This window comes from Lutjanus erythropterus, chromosome 24 (assembly GCF_056507025.1).
Source record: "Lutjanus erythropterus isolate fLutEry1 chromosome 24, fLutEry1.hap2, whole genome shotgun sequence".
Lineage (NCBI taxonomy): Eukaryota > Metazoa > Chordata > Actinopteri > Lutjaniformes > Lutjanidae > Lutjanus > Lutjanus erythropterus.
In genome coordinates, this window is record NC_139340.1 from 8,282,057 (window position 1) to 8,299,061 (window position 17,005).

General features: G+C 40.9%; 1 protein-coding gene across 2 annotated transcripts; it reads left to right on the forward strand.

The window, feature by feature from the left end:
* The first annotated feature begins 1,113 nt into the window (after positions 1–1,113).
* On the forward strand, positions 1,114–15,767 carry LOC146304659 (uncharacterized). 2 transcript variants are annotated; one of them, XM_084713971.1, is made up of 10 exons: positions 1,114–1,301; positions 4,445–4,590; positions 5,796–5,877; positions 6,018–6,153; positions 6,497–6,699; positions 6,871–7,007; positions 7,154–7,295; positions 7,416–7,697; positions 7,831–13,402; positions 14,353–15,767. In XM_084713971.1, exons 1-10 carry the CDS (start codon positions 1,176–1,178, stop codon positions 14,361–14,363), a joined length of 6,837 nt encoding a protein of 2,278 aa, XP_084570097.1. In that variant the 5' UTR covers positions 1,114–1,175; the 3' UTR covers positions 14,364–15,767. The 2 variants fall into 2 exon arrangements, with proteins under 2 accessions (XP_084570097.1, XP_084570096.1); XM_084713970.1 differs by having other exon boundaries at positions 1,143–1,301; positions 14,408–15,767.
* The last annotated feature ends 1,238 nt before the right edge of the window (positions 15,768–17,005 follow it).

Genomic DNA, 17,005 nt, shown 5'->3' on the forward strand with positions numbered 1-17,005 from the left:
TCTCTTCATGCCTCTAATTATCCTTCTAATTAAATTACCTGGGAAGGAAATTACTGTTTGGTTGAACTGATCATAACTGACATCCACACAAGAAGACATTACTTTATTTATTCACAAGCCAAGAAAAGTTGGTTCTGAATCACTGCCTTAATCCATTTAACCCTCATCAACATATTTAACATACAAGGATGAGGGTTAAATGGATTAAGGCAGCAACAAGAATAAACAACTGTAAGAAACAAGCATCATGACACAGTAATTAACTTCTGTCTTTCTTATAACATTATTTGATGTCTGAAGAAAAAACAGATTTGTATTATCATAGGAAAGTTACAGTTAATTTGCATGTTGTGTAAAATGAAATAGACAGAGAACATGAGGAAATCTGTCTGCGGCATCTTGTGTTTGTCCCATAGAATGACCCCCACCCCTGAGTTATTTTTTCCACACGTGTCCTTAGTTATGTGAAAGAACAGCAAAAAACAGAAATGTATTAAAAGGACATTAGACATGTATTGAAAAATACTTGCACCATGACATCACAGAGTACCAATAGCATACATACATATCAAGAGATGTATGTGTCACTCTTGGTGCATATATAAAATAAGTAAATCCTGATTAACAGAGTAAAAGATTGTTAGAACTATTTAAAAAATATTATTCATTGAACTGTGAGGCTTTTTGTAATAACTTATTAATAATAATCAATTAAGTATATAAATAAAACATAAAATACCATTTTATAATATAATTGTATGATAAAACGTGAATAAAAGTGGTGGCAGTCGTGATAATTAATTCATATATATGTTGCGCACCGTTTTTAACAGCAGGTTGACTCTGTAGTGGCTTCATTTATTGTATTGCCAAGTTCATGAAACGGGACGTGAACGCAGATATTAACAGTCATTAACGCGCTGTGTTTGTGTCTGCCATGTGGTTTATTGCGTATGTAATCATCTCCTCTTAACGCCGTCTCGGCGGGGCTTCATTAGGGCCAATCTTCTTTAATTGCGGAGTTTAGACTCCGCCCCCTCCGGCGTACGCTGGAAGAGAAAAGGAGCGAGCCCCTTTACGTTGGCAGTATCCAATCAGCGCTGTCAATGTAGTCGTTGACCGTGGCGATGTATGTGTTGTGTGGTAGATGCTACGAGGAAGGCTAGACAGGCAGTATGGCGGAGGAGGGCAGTGTGTACGAGTTGGAGGGGCTTGAACAACAATTGCAGAGTTTGTTGAGCCGATACACAAGTGATGAACTGCAGGTCGATAGTAAACCGTTCTGCACGGACTTTCGTAAGGTAAGGAGCCGGAGCTAAACTTGGTGACAGGCTTGTTTTCGAAGATAAGAGCATATATGTTAGCCGACTCCCCTCCCCCAGAACTGGCCGTTACACTGCTAGCATTAGCCGTTAGCCTGTTTAGCAGCTAGCTAACGAGTCGCAGTCGCCTTAAAAACAAACCCTTTACCGTAACATCTGTTAAATATTACGTCTGATAACCGAGGCTCAGATTCAAGAGACGTTACCGAACCACCGGAGCCTGTAAATCAGCCATATTTAGATAATGATTGTTCACTGTACAGCTAGTAAGCTAACTCGGCTAATCGCTTCAGCCAGCTGCCCAGCTAGCCAACGTTCTGCCTGCAAGTTAGCTTAGTTAGGACGCTGAATGTTTACCTACCGGACTGGACAACTTTTTGCACGTTTGCAACACGTTTGGAAATCATTTAACTTGAAATTAATTTAGCAGATGTTAGTTTATCTCTAATGTGAGGTTGCCATGCTATTAGCAGCCTGCATAATAAAACATTTGCCTTAAAGTTCAACTTCTAAATGTGGCTTAATGACCTGTCTCAACCCCCAAGCAACAGGACATGCTAGATGTACTGATACAGTAATAGATAAGGTGCTACATGTCCTCACACCCTGAATACCTTAATGTATACATTAGTAATAGCAATATTTATTTTACTTTCCAAATCCATGTTATAAAGTGCCTCACACAAGGCAGTAGGGCTGCAGTTAATGCTCATTTCGTTGTTGATTAATCCGTTGATTATTGTCCCAACTAATCAATTAATTGTTTGAGCTATAAAATGAAAGAAAATGGTGATAAATGTCAGTCAGTATCTCCCAAAGCCCAAGGTGATGTCCTCATATAATTTGCTTGGCCCAAAACCCAAAGTTGTTCATTTTCCTGAAATGGAGGAGGAAAGAAACCATAAAATATTCATATTTAAGAATCTTGAATCAGAGAATTTGGACATTTATTCTTAAGATATTGTTCAGACCCACTAATCATTACCAAACAGTCTTAATTTAATAATTGATTCATCATCAATTACACAAGGGAACCACCTCATAACAAGCAAATCATGAAAACAGTTTCTAAGCAAATGAATTAAACTTGAAAAAGAACAGTCAATAAAATCCAAGCAGATAAAACCAGCAAAAAGGGACTGTCATTAAAAATCAAAACAATTACAACAAATGAAACCTATGTTAGATGAATAACACCAGCAAGTATATTTAATGAAAATTACATTTATTGTCTTTATTGATACGATTTTGTTTGACAATAAGCCCGTCAGTAGCAGCAACTTGTTTTCAGGGGGGTTACTGTTAACAAAAAACATAAATACGTAACTAATGGTAATAATAGTGAATTAAACACTCTAACAACACCACACAATCAATGTAATAACACTAACAAGGACATACACATAAGTACTCTGTGTACATCACAAATCGCACCTGTTTCGTCTGTTACAAATACATGTGTGCCAAAAATACTGAGTCTATGTATAAGCTAAAAATAAAGGTACATGCAACCAGAAACAAGAGCAGGTGGATTTAAGATAAAGAAGCAAAGAGGTCTTGAAATCGTGAAAGGAAAAAATAAATCAGATTGAAAAATTATTTAAGTTTTAGTTTTCAGGGATTGCTAGTAAATTTTAGAATGTAACATAAGGGAGTAATAAACAAGGTACTAACTTCAGTACTGACAGTGGAAAATAGTCTAGTCTGCTGTTTCCTGGTGACAAATCCAAGATATTAATTCTTATTTTGCCATTGGTCTACTGGCATGCTGTTCAAACTATAAATTCAAGCTTTAGCTCAGTATGAAAACAGTTTGGTCACTCATGAAGGTTAATTGATAAAGCACATGAAGGTTTTGAATCAAATAGACCCCCAGACTGAATTTGCAATGCTTCATAACTTGATCCAGTTTAATTTTGTTGAGAACCTGTTCTACTGATTGGACAAAGACCTGACAACATGATTGCTGATAGCTGACATTCACAGGATTCCAGTGGTGCACAAGAGTGATGTCTTGGATCGCCACCATTAGAGGGCACTACTGTATAACAACATTTTATTTCAGGGATCTGACAGGACAACTAAGTATTGTGTAAAGCTGCACCAAGTGTCACATTTTGGTTGCCGGCAGGCCCCTGACTTACATCATTTATTATAGTGCACTGCAGGAAAAGGGGAAAGCTGCAGACAACTATTCCAGTCACAGTGCTGGCTGTGCCAGGGCTCGCTTCATTGTAAAATGAAGTATGGTTTGAGCAATAAAATAAAAGGTGTGGCTCAGCTATGCTGATTATTCACATGTATGAGTTGTTGTAGGTGTCATCATTTAACTCGTTAGCAATCTGTTTTGTCTTGGTTTTAAAGTCATATAAGATTTTAAAGGATTTGCATCTTTTCTTTATCATTTATGATAGTAAGTCTTTGTGTTTTGGACTGTTGGTTGGACATAAGAGGACTCATTTTATAGACTGAAGAGTAAATTGATGGATCCTGAAAATGATCTGCGGATTAATCAGTAAAGAAAGTAATTGTTAGTTACAGCCCTATTTTCATTACCAGTTAATCTCCTTATTATTTTCTCAATTAATAGTTTAGTCTATAATATACCAGAAAAATGTGAAAAGGTTTCAGAATGTCAGCAATCAAAACGCCAAAGATAATACATTTACAATATTGTAAGGCAGAGAAAGGCAGAGAAAGGATGATGGTTTTTGATGTAGTTGTTATTTTTTACTTAAATAATTAATCAGTTATCAAAATAGTTCATTTTTCATTGACTATTTTATTCTGGCAATTGACTAACTGCTGCAGCTCTGATTGTTTGATATTATTGTGACCAGGCTGAGCCTCTTACCCAGGGCACACAATTCACACCAGCCACATGTAGGACAAGTTGCTGTTTTTCAAGATAATGATGATAATCCATAATTTAAACATTCACTAACCATTTGGCTGGTGGACATAAAAGTTAATTTTGCACCCTACTTGCACCTGTTGCATCATCTCTTTTAATTGCAGCTGAAACATCCAGCATTGCCACAGATTTAAACATGATACAAACGGTTATTTGTCCTTGTAATTTTGTCTCTGACTCAACTTTGTTTTGTCTTTTCTCCATGCAGCTGGTGGAAGAGTATGCCTCTCGCTGGCAGGTGCCGCTGCCTCAGCTCAGGATCCTTGAGAAAGCTCTGTGCTACTTTGCTCAAGCCTCCACCTTCTTCACATCAAACTGTGATCATGTGCTCCACACACTCAGCAGTCTGGCCTTGTAAGTACACAGAACTCCCTTAAGAGGTTGCTTTCAGTCTTTGAAGACTTCACAGATTTTACTTGCAGCTTGAAGGTGACAAACAAATCAACTGACAAGTGCTATGATTTAGAATTGTTTCCAAAGAAGTTATCACTACTTGTGTTTGCTTAAAAGATATCCCAAAATCTATGGTAGCATATGTAAATGCTGTTGTAGTCACTCTCACTCAGGGTTGAAGTCAGGTGAAAGCAACATGTGGTTTTCAGTCACATAAGACATCACATAGGCTTGCAGCACCTGACATGGTCATGTAACACAGTTAGCTGAATTTGCCATAGGTGATAGCAGCACAATGTGCTCCTGACAGAGCCACAAACACACTTTGATATCTCAATTCCTCCTTTTACCATCTCCAAATCTCTTCACTTTTAATGTCCGGGGCGAAGCCAGCAGCACCAGTTTTTGAAGCGTTTGTGCAACTGTGACCGGCAGAGGCGTCATCTTAATGCTAGTCGTGTGGTGTTTTGTAAAGCATATATTGTCCCCATAAATGTGATACACACCTGCATATTTTACTGGAACCTGTTGTCTTATCTGTTTTACTTATAACAATTACTTGCCAAAATTAGTTAATAAGAACATCAGTTATAACCACAAGCTCGCAGTTGATCCGTGGAGATGTTGTTAATAATTTTTTGTTGAATTGTTCCAAGAATGACAAAACATCCCAATTTGAATAATCATTAACTGTTTTTGTTTCATTTGGCTCCTGGTTTGTTCAGTTTTGCGTCACTGTCTACGTTAAACGTTGGTTTAATTGTGAATGAATGCCTTTATTTCCCCTCAGGTATCTGGCCTTGCACAATGGTCACTGAAAAAGCACACATAAAAAATCAGCTCTCTTTTTCTTGTATATTTGGAGAGAAGTGGTGGCAATGTTTATGAAATCAGAAGTTTATTGTGTCCGTTGGCTCCTACAACTAAATTTGTGAGCCAGGAAAAACCCTGGCGTGCTGCCAGCTGTGAACTTGACCCTGCTCCATCACTTCCCCAGGGCCTCCCCCCTCCTGCCTACCACTTAAGTGCTTGCCTGCTTCTTTATCACAGTATCTTTACATCCAGACAAATAATTGCATTTTGTACATATTGAGATAACAGTTGGTGTATACTGTTTAAAATGTGGATTTGTAGGAGAAAGCCAAACAATTTTGATCTGTTCACAGGAGTGTTTTTGAGTTGCTGCTGTTCTTTGACCAGAAGGACTTAAATCAGGAGCCACTGAAACACTTCACTGTTACATTCCAGGTGAGAGTGAAGTGCTGATCATCTTCCCAGTGCAACAGAACAGAAGTCTTAAAACTTCAGTACAGTGTTATGGTGCTCTTATTACATTCATTGTTATATTAGCACTTAAAGAAATCATTTTTGTCCTCATTCTCTTTCAGGAATGTTATTTGGCCCTTGCGAGGCATCAGAATGTTCATTTACTTCAGGTTGAGCGGATGGTTCGGGGCGGTGGGCCTTGGGCCTGCCCAGCCTTACAGGCAATCCTCAGTGAGTCCAATTTACCTCAGAATGAAGGTAGGTAAAGTGGTTAACATTTGTAGCTTGCCCAACACTGCTGCCATCATTGACCACACTATAGCCCAGAGTTGGCTCTCGTTGTGTAGATTGATATCTCATCTGAGCTCATTTGTTTCAAACCTTTCCTGAAAGCTGCCTGCAAAAGCGAGCCAATTGTGTCAGTTTGGTGTGTTGCTTTGCATTTTATCGTGCTTTTAGTACTGCATATTATTTAGGTAATTGTTCAAAATTGTGCCCAGTACTTATCCAGAAAAGATCATTTTCTTGTGATTTGTTATAATCACTGAAACTAAAACCACTTCTCTCTCTCCCTCTCTCCTCTGGCTCGACTTTTCCTCAGTGGATGGGTGCATCAGCTCTGAGCTGCCGGTGTTCTTTGAGCTTCGGGTGCGCTACCTCTTATCCTGTGAGCGGGTCAGTGAGGCTATGGCCCTGGCTAAGTGTTGTGCTTGGCATCCCACAGCAGGACAACACTTATTCTTCCTCCAGGTCTACCTCACGTGGCTTTTAAAAACTTCACAGCATGACAGCCTACACAGAGAGGTGGGTGGACTGTTCTATGCCTCAGACTAGCCTGTCTTTCAGTCAAATGGCAAGAATATTCGCTTTAGTCTGTTGTACCTGTTGCTTAGCTACCACACAGTTATGCCAAAATTATATGTATGAGAATCTGTGAGGGTAAAGAACTGATGCTTCCGTTGTCCTGTTTCTCAGGTGGCTGACTTCAATGGTAAAGATGCAATACACATCATCTGTAGTTTGGAGTGTGAAGAAAAGGATGAGCTGCTACTCGCCCTCAGCAGAGCCTTCCTCTCACAGCAGCTCCGCAGGGGGGACATGTACTTTTTGTGGTAAGTAAATTTAAATTTGATGCAAGTGTAATAGGAGGTCTGTTTATCACACCTAGAGGCCTAGTGAAGGCTACCTAATTTCTACCCAAGCTATACATTGATTTACTCACTGTTAAATTAATCATTTTTAAATGTGTTCTTTCCAGTGATCTTGTCTTCGTGTGGAGTAAACTTCATAGCCGGTTGAAAACACCCAAGGAAACTGTACTTGAGGAGAGTCATCAGCTGATGCTGTCTGCCACAAATGTCAGCTCAATCTTCCCATTCATCAGAGCCATACTGCAAGAAGTAAGACATACATTTTAACTGCAGTGTATTTTTATAACACTACTTATTTGTATTTGACTACATTTGTTTTGGGGTTTATGTATTGAATTGATACTTAAAAAGTCCTTTGTGTCTCACTAGCTGGGTGAAGATGGTATCCAGTTCTGTGTGGAGCTTTGCGCTAATGCCCTGGAGTCTTGCCCTCCCTGTGATGTCATCACCAAGTCCCTAATCTACAAAACCATTGCTGGCCTGTTACCCAATGACCTGGAGGTTTGCCGGGCATGTGCTCTTCTTGTCTTCTTCCTGGAACGCACTGTTGAAGCCTACAAGATGGTGTACCTTCTTTACATGCATCCTGATCAGGAGTACCATGTGGAGTACAGCCCCATCAGAAATCATGTTCGATTTGAAACCCTGCAGGTAGAGCGCCTTTCTAACAAATCATGACAGAGAAAAAAACATAGTTTGGCAGTACAGAATTGGTACATGACATTGTTGCCTGCTGTTTTCCATATTGTAGTACCAAAACATTTTCTTTTCTGTCTCTTCTCAGGTCTTAAAGAAGGACCTGTATTTTGACCCAGAGTTTTGGAACCTCATTGCTTTGCGGACCAACTGTTTGAAACTGATGAGTGAGAAGGTGGTTAGTGCCGCTCTTGAGGAAATCATGGAGGACAAATGGATCCTTAACTATTGCACCAAAGAATCTGCTTTCCGGTCAAGCACATCAGTATGTCAAAAAGGAAGCAAAGGGGCACCTCAGGCCACAGCTAAAAAGCGCCACCTTAAAGAGGATACTGACGCTGCATCCAAGAGATTAAAGGTGGGCCCAGGCAAAACTCGTCTAAATGTTGACCACACTGTAAGGAAGAAGGGCAACCAAGGGACATCATCTGAGCCTTTGAGGCGTTCGTTTTGGCAGCTAGACAGACTACAGGACAATGGAGAACTAAGACGCACTACACGACTCTCTGAGAAGAACCCACAAAAGCGGAGGATTCGAACACCCAAGTGGCTTCTGGAAGACTCAGGAACTCTTGAAGAGAATAATGTTCCTCCGAGGATGAGAAAGCATGGGTTGAAACATCAAAAGCACCATCGATCATCTGTTGAAAAGAGGTCTGAAACTGGTCAGATCAAGAACAATGCAAAACACAAACCTTCTGTCAACTCTCATTTAATGGCAAGGGAAAACAACAGTAAATACCAGAAAGAATTGTCTTTGGACTGTCTTAAATCAGCCGCCCCTCCACAAGTAATTCTTGAGCTCTCTCTACCAGATAATGAACTGTTGGGTACATTTAATGAGGAAACTTGCAACAGACAGAGAGGGTTCCCTCAAGTGCTTCTTTACAAACCAACAGTGAAGCTTCCTGCCACAGCACCACCTGTGAAGACTCTACATCGCAAAGAGGTCATTCTTAGGGCGCGAGATGCAACTATGCTTGTACAACAGCTGCACTGTTATGCTCGACGACAGAGAGGAAAGGGCAATGGGTTGAATATTCAAGGCTCAGTATCAACAATCACACGCTCCTCAGTGCAGGGAAGCCCTCCAAAAGATGCTCAGAAAGAGATCTGTGAAAAGCCTGCCGCCGAGATTAAAGGTGCTCCTGCCTTTCAGACACCAGCAGCAGCTGAAGTCACAGAATGCAGAGTTTTAGAAAAAGTCCTTTCACTCCAAACTACAAAAGGAATAACACGAAAGACATCTTCAGCCAGAGAGCTTTCTGATAAGTCCTCTGTTGAGATGAAAGTTACTGTTGGTTCACAGACACGAGCAGCAGCAAAAGTGATAGAATCACCAGTTTTAGATAAGCTCCCTCAAGCTCAAATCACAGGAAAGGTCTCTCAAACCAAGACAAGAGAGGTCCATGAAAAGTCTGCTGCTGAGATTAAAGTTGCCAGTGGATCACAGACCTCAGCTGAAACTGAAGTGACAGAAGCCCCAGTGTTAGATAAAGTCCTGCAAGCTCAAACAAGAGAGCTCTCTGAAGAGTCTGCTGTAGAAATGAAAGTCACTATTGCCTCACAAACCCCAACAGCAGGTAAAGTGACTCCATCCCCAGGTTTAGATAACGTCTGTAAAGCTCAAACTGTGAAAGATGCTTTGAAAACTACAACTTCATCTGAGATTTCAGAGACCCCAACTGTGGACAACAGTCAGATGGCAGTTACTGAAGAAGTCTCCAATATGGCCAGCATTTCAGACATTGGAACTGCTGATCTTGTGCCCTCACAGTCTCAAGATATTCTCAGAGACAGGAAGCAACTTGAAACGGACTCTAAAGAGGTGCTCACCACTGTCAGCAACAGCATTTCCAAGGTGGATATTTCAACCAAACTCTCAGAAGGACATGCACCTCGTGAAAATGACACAAGTCCTGGAGGAACAATGGTCACTACTAGAACACCGGCAGATCAGGACAGTATAAATGACATATCTGCTCTGACTTTAGTGACTGAAATGGTTACTGAGCTTGCACCTGAGACACTTGCTCACAAACGGGCAATTTCAGAGGACAGTGTCTCCAAAAAGTCAGGAGCTGGAAGAAAACCTAAAGGTCCTCACAAATTACAAACTACCTCCAGCTGCTCTGTACCAGGACTCGGAGCCTCTGCAGTTGTTGATGTACAAGGGATGAAAGAGGAAACTCAGGATATTGATCCAGAAGCATCTGAGGACAGTGAACCTGAAACAGAGGAATCCAAGTTGGAGTACTGTTGTACCTTCTGCAGCAAGGTCTTTAAGGGAACTCGTGTTGTAGCTCATGCTATGTTCCATTATCGGAGAGATGAGTGCATGTTCTGTGGGACGAGGTTCAAAGATGACCTCCTGGCCATGATGCACCTGTCTGACCATATTGAGAAGCTCAAGAGGCAAAGCAAAGCAGAGCAGAACAAAGCCCACGAAAGCAGGGTCTCTGAGACCAAAGACATCTCCACACCCAAGAACTCTGCCAAAGCTAATACCACAAACATGTCCTCTGGTCACCGTGGTCGTGGGAGACCAAGAAAATCTGATGTCTGCCCTAAATCAGTAAGCCTTCCAGATTTAACCCCACCTGGATCCAGAAAGTTGAGATCCAATGACAAACCAGTGGACGGGCCACCTGTACAAGAAAAGAAACAACCTGCATCCAAGCACCTTAATAGTAAAACTCCCATAAACAAAGTAAATGGGCATATTGATAAAAAGAAAAAGCTTGGCAGACCGAAAAAGTTGAAAGCTAAGCAGACACATACCCGGCAGATGGTCTCTAAAGGAAGAACCAGTGATCCCAGGTTACAAGAAAACCAAGATAAAAAGATGGATTCTGCAACATCAGTTCAGGCAGAGAAAGAGCTGAGCTGTTCCACTAAAATGAAGGTGACAAAACAAGATGGGAAAGTTGTTGAGAAAGGTGTGGAGCCACAAGAGAAAATTTGCTGTCCTGTGGATGGTTGTGCTTGGTTCACAGATGTGTCAAAAAACCGTGTTGCACTCCTATACCATGCTCTCGAAGATCACTATGGTGAGGTCACACCTTTAAGGCTGGCGTTCCGTATTGGAAATGGCAAATGTAGTATTTGCATGAGGGTTTTGTGGAGTTTCAAGCATTTTCAACACCACGTTGAAAGACACAGAGTCACTCCTCGGCATCCTTGCCTTCATCAGGGTTGTCCTGCCAGGTTCAAAACCGGAATGGAAATGAGACGCCACGCCAGGAAGCACAGTCCACTGCAGGCAGTGTGCTGCCTCCCTGGTTGTTCTCAACTATTTATTTGTCTCTGGGCACTGAACCTTCATGAAAGAGAGCACTATGCTTCCAAACCAACTAACCCAGACAAGAAAACAAATGAGCAAACAGGTGTCAAACACAATAACTCTCCGGCTGGGAAGATGCATCCTGATCGTAAGCCAAAAGATGAAACTGCAGCCACTACTGTGAATAAGACTGTGAGCATAAAGGCTACTCATCGGTCGAGAGGACAAACTTCACATAACATATCAACAACAAAACACGTGAAGGCTTCTTCGACCACTGTCAGAGCATCTCTGTTGAAAGAGAGCGGTGAGGAGGATTCTCATGTCTTGAAGAATCTTGCTAACAAGGACACCTCGACACAGTCCTCTGGCCCTACTCTGAGATTAAGGCAAACTTTAAGAAAAGTAACAAAGACAAACCTGTTACCTGTCAAGAGTCACAAAGTCGTTTCATCATCATTATTAAAACACAATATCAAATTGAAGTATAAGTTCAAGAAAAAACAGGTCAAAGTAAACATTGAAGGTGCTAAAAGAAGAGGGAGACCTCCGAAAAGAAGAGGGCGTCCTCCTAAAGAAAAGAAAGCTGTGCATGATGAAAACACTACTGGTCAAAACAGTGAAACTGTTAAAGAAAAAATGCATCAGAGGAGCCCCACTCAGCTTGCAAGCCCCTCTAAAGCAGCAGCGATATCAACTGTGAGTAAGGAATTAAAAGGAGAGAAGAGTCAGCAGGTCAATGATGTCAAAACAAGAGAAACATCAGCTGATGAATCAAAGTCGATGAAGTCAATGAACAAGCATGTGAAACAAAAGAGGGTCTTGTCTAAGAACTCAACACCTATTGCAACAGCTAATGGTTTAAATCAGTCAACCACTTCCACCAGAGCAGACAAAACACAGAAATCAACTGCTGTCAAAATTAAACAGCATAAAATGAGAAAACACTCCTCTGCTAAAGAAAATGGCAGTCAAATTGCTTTTTCAGACTCCAGAGAGTCAAAGAGGCACAAGGTTACAAATGACAAAGCCAACACAGAGATTAAGAAAAAATGTCCTGTCAAAGAACCAGAGTCTGCCTCAAAAAAGCCTGCCAAGTCAAATTCTGTTGTCCCGCAGGTTGAGACCAAAACACCAGCAGCAACAGTTGAAAATTCTGCTGATGAGGAGGGAAAAGCGCAAGCAGGAAACACAGACTCAACACAAAACTGCCCTGGTAAATCTGTTTCTGCTGTCCCAACTGACTGTTTAAATGAGACAACTGCACTGCCCACCACCTCAGGAGAGAAAACACAGAAGGTAGCAACAGAAACAAAGTCAGAGAAATCACACATAAAGAAAAAAGAGGTAAAGAAAGAAAAGAAAACTCACAGTGCTTCTTCAGACTCAGGCAAGACAAATAAGAAGCCTAAAGATGTTAATAAAAAAGAGAAGAAAATGATCAAGGAAAGACGACCATGCAAAGATGGGAGCAAAACATCTGCATTAAAAAAGACAGTCAAAGTCAAGTCAAAATCTGAAGACCAACAGGACGAGGCTAAAACGGCAGCAGCAACAACAGCAGTAGTAGAGAGTGCTCCTAATGTGGAAGGACAAGCAAAAGAAGAAACCTCAAATACAACACCTGACAGCTCTGCTTCCTCCATCCCTGCTGCCACAGGTAGTGCCTCAAATGATTTGACCTCTCCATCCACTGCCACTGAGGAGAACATGCAGAAGGCAACGAAAAAGGAAAAATCAAAGAAATCTAATGTCACGAAAAACTCAGACCCCAATAAAGCAAATAAGAACCGCAAGGTCCATAAAGAAGGTGACTCAAAGACTGTCAAGAAGCGCAAGGTTGTTTCTAAAGAAGGAGACACAAAGATTGTCAAGAAAAAACGTAAAGATCAGGGTGTTCCATCAGCATCGAAGAAGCTTGCAAAGCCAAAAACTGAGGTCCAGCACCCTGCTGTAGGCAAAGAAGAGGTACTGCAGAGCTCTGTAGACGAGGGAAAAACCTTAGTGGAAATGCCACAATTTACAGTCAATGGCCCTCGTTACTCTGTGAAAATGAATGGACAAGCAGTTGAGGAAGGCAAATCTACAGTGAGCATAGACGCTCTCGCGGAGTATGGTAAGAAGCCATACCTGCGTCCACCACCTACAGCGTACCTGGATGAGAAGTACATCACCATGCCAAAACGAAGGAAGGAGATGACGTTTTTCCAGGCGTCTCAGAGAAGTTCCCCTCCTGAGCAGACAAAGGTTACAACGGCTCTGCAGAGACAACGATGTGCCAACTGTTTCACCACTTTCAACAGTCCTGAAGAGCTGCAGAGTCATCTCCAGCTGCAGAAGTGTTCAAACCTCTTTGGATTTGACTCTGATGACGAGGGTGAGTCTGCTGTCTTTATTATTGAAATCTAAAACAAATTTACGTGTTAATGCAGCATGCTTGGACATTAATACTGTATTGGCCCGAATACTAGATGGATCCATACCAATCCTTATAATAGTGATGTAGCTTGTAACTATCAGTATTATAGTTGGCTACATCATACTATAAACATTGGAAATGGGTTAATTATATTTAAATAGGTTTTAGAGCATCTATTCACTGTGTAGACACTTTTGTCTGCTGGTTTCCAAGAGATACCATAGTCCTCATCCTTAAAGCCTTTTCTCTTGTAAAGCGAAACATGAAACACTACCATTGAAGCATAGTGTAAATCCCACATTTTGTGTAGCTTGTCTTTTTTGTGTTGCTGTCAGGCGTGTGAAGCAATCAGTATCATTTTCATTTCATTTTTTCAGATTATGCTGTTCCTCATGACATTCAGCGGCAGTGGTAATTCTTTGGCTGCTTCTGATTTGGTCTGTGGTCCATTTTTGGAGTGAAAACAAGGACTGACTAAGAGCTGTGTTATGCTCGAGAAGCTTGTACAATGCGTTGTCTGAACTTGTCAGAAGATAAAGTGTTTGTAGTTGTTTTGAATGGCCACACTCAAAATTTGCTGTCGTAGGTAGGGGTGGTGTGTGTGATATAATTTAAAAATGCGGATAAATGCATATATTTTCAGACTGTCTGTCTTGGAAGACATTCATGTACTTGGTTTTACACGTCCAGTCACTGCATGAAATAGGTGTTTATTATCAGATTGTTCTTTTCAGAAAGGGTTAGAAATGATCAGCGAAGGCTTTGCAAGCTATAATCAGTTGTGAATATGTAATTGTGTAGTCCTCAAATATAATACAACCCCCACTATATGTTTGCATTGAAAATAAAATCCAAAAATGACCATTTCCACTAAAATAGCGACTGTTTCATATTTTTTTCTGTTTCAGGCAACAGTTGAACATGTTGGAGTCAAAACTAACTGACTTTTTGGATGCATAACAGACTGACCTGTGGAGCTGTATGGCGCCCCTGGATGGATCATACCTCAACGGATCAGTGCTCTCTGGATGACCTTGCTGTGGGCGACGAGTACTTGTGCATCTGGATGCTGGGAAGTGGAAGGAATACCTGACTTTTGCTGCAGCATGTGCCTGTGACACAGGGCCAGGGAGCGGCCAGAACACATGAACTAGCCAATCAAATAAAAAAGACAACTGAACTGGATCCCAGTCAGGCTGTTAGTGGAACAGCTAGTACTGAAGTGCCTGCTCTGGAACCGCCATGCTGTTTCCAGCTGCTTCACCTGGTATGGAGATTAAGCAGTGTGGTTTATAGACTGGACTGTTGAAAGCTGTGAAAAAAAAAACTGACGCAAGATGATGACAAGGCTGCTCCTGCTTTCATTAGGATACATATTTTTCACATCAGTAAGCCATAAAATGCCATTGTTTGCTTTTTGCACTCTTCTCATAAGATTTCAGTGAATTTCTTTCGCTTAAACTCTCAAAGTGATGAGATTGTACAGTGAATGACATCTAAAGTCACGCTATTTTAACATCCTTTGGTTACGTTAAATTTAGACTGAGTCTAAACTTTGAAAAGCTGTAAGATTGCTGTATCATCTTTGGGAATTTTTTATGTACGATTCTTGTTTAAATACTAATTGTATTTGTTATACAAAGTTCCCTTTTGGGTTGATTAGATCTGTGCTTGTCCTCACCACGAGTAACCAGTAGGGGTCAGTGTGCATCAGTCTTTTCTGTTAACAGATTTCTTTTTTCCTCTTGCAGAACATAAGATGGTGATGTTTGCTCTTTTTTGCAACAGAAGGATTTCTACATTCAAAGCTGCTCCACTGTATTTGTCACTGTACGGACTCGAGACATGGCTTCACTTCCAGTCACATCCATCAAGCTGTATTTCTTTTAGCAATAACAATTACAAAATGTGCCAGTATCCCACTAATACGGTGCTGGATTCTGTCACTAATCATTACTGATCACTGGTCTATTATTCGCTCAGTGGAGCAGCTGACATTCTGGCTTATATTATATTTTCTCACTTAAACATAGATTTTTCAATTTTATCTTTATTGAACTGTCCAAGACTGTAGAGAAATTGTGATTTCTCTTTTAGGGCGAATGTTCTCTTATAGGATTCCTTCAAAGAGAAACAGTCATTAACTTACTACAGTTTTAAGTGTTATTGGGGAGGCCGCTGCCACAGCAGGTTGTATTTATTTGTTTTATTTTCTATCTTTTGTAAATATTTGAAGAGTTTCAATGGCTTATTATATAAGGGGATGTCGGAGCCGGGTTTATATTTTGTTCTTGAAGAAAAAAATAAAACATTTCAAATCCAGTACACCAGAGAAGTTCACATTTTCATCAGAGGAATGAGAAGTTTATTCCAGAAGTATAAAATGATTCAGTGCGCTGGCAAGAGATAAGACAAAGCAGTGTTGGACAGTGAGCTGCAAGGAAAATGTTGAATTATGTCCCAAGTAGATCGATCTCACACACACACACACACCAGATAAATCCTGTGTCATTTTACTAGTACTTAAGTTTGCAATCCAACATGTGAAACTACTTAAAAGCCAAAACCAAAGCGAGTAACCCAATTGCCAAGTGTGCATAAAACAGTGATGAAAGGTTTTCAGCCAGTGTGCAAATTATCATATTGAGGGCGCTCTGTTTTTAAGGGTGGATTTTGGAAATACTGTTTGTACTCATGTGTAGAACAACCTTAGTAATGTGAGAGCTGAACGGCACAGGGGACTTTCACATCAGGGACCTGGGCCTGCATCCGAGTACACTTGACCCCAAAATCCAGCACGTCGGATTAGTGCGAACACCGCGTACCGTTCCTAGGCACGACTCGTTCATCCGTGCCTGCATCCACTTGAAAGGATGGTCTGAAGTGCAGTTCATGTTTACTCAAATATAGTTTGCATTATGCCTGAAAACTAAAGTGTACCAAAACAAGGAAGTGGGCTACTATTTGAATCTTGTAATTGGAAGGCTCTTCTACACCAGGTCTGCATTGACCATTTACAATCAGATCTCATTTCCCAGCTGTTTAGGGGCTGTGTTGAATGTCCATGTCTGCCCATTTGGCTGTTCAGTACAAAGCTTCAACTGTGTTTTTTGTTTATTTTCAGCATCATACTAAACCCTGAGCCTCATGTTTTACCTTCACTGACCGGTGAAAACATCTACATCACAATATTAAAGTGTGTGTCCTGTTATAAAATCCCTGCACACCACAGATCATCCCTCCTGCCTGCTCCTCACAGCAATGCAGTGTTTTTCACAAGGAAAGAAACAACTTCATGTTTTGCATTTGATGCTGAATTTACAAGGAGGCACAGTTTATTAAGAAATTTGCTGTATTCGTTTCGAAAAGTGAAATCAGTTGAAACACACAAACATCTGTTGCTTATCTTGGCAGATAACAGAGCCCGAACATAATTCGCGTCAGACAGCGTTTTTCGTGCAAACTTAAAAAGACGTCAGTTGAGTACGTGGGCCTTCAGTGTGGCCCAGGACATATTGTGGACACACTGCTGAAAGAATTTGGCTAAATGTGGCCCAGATC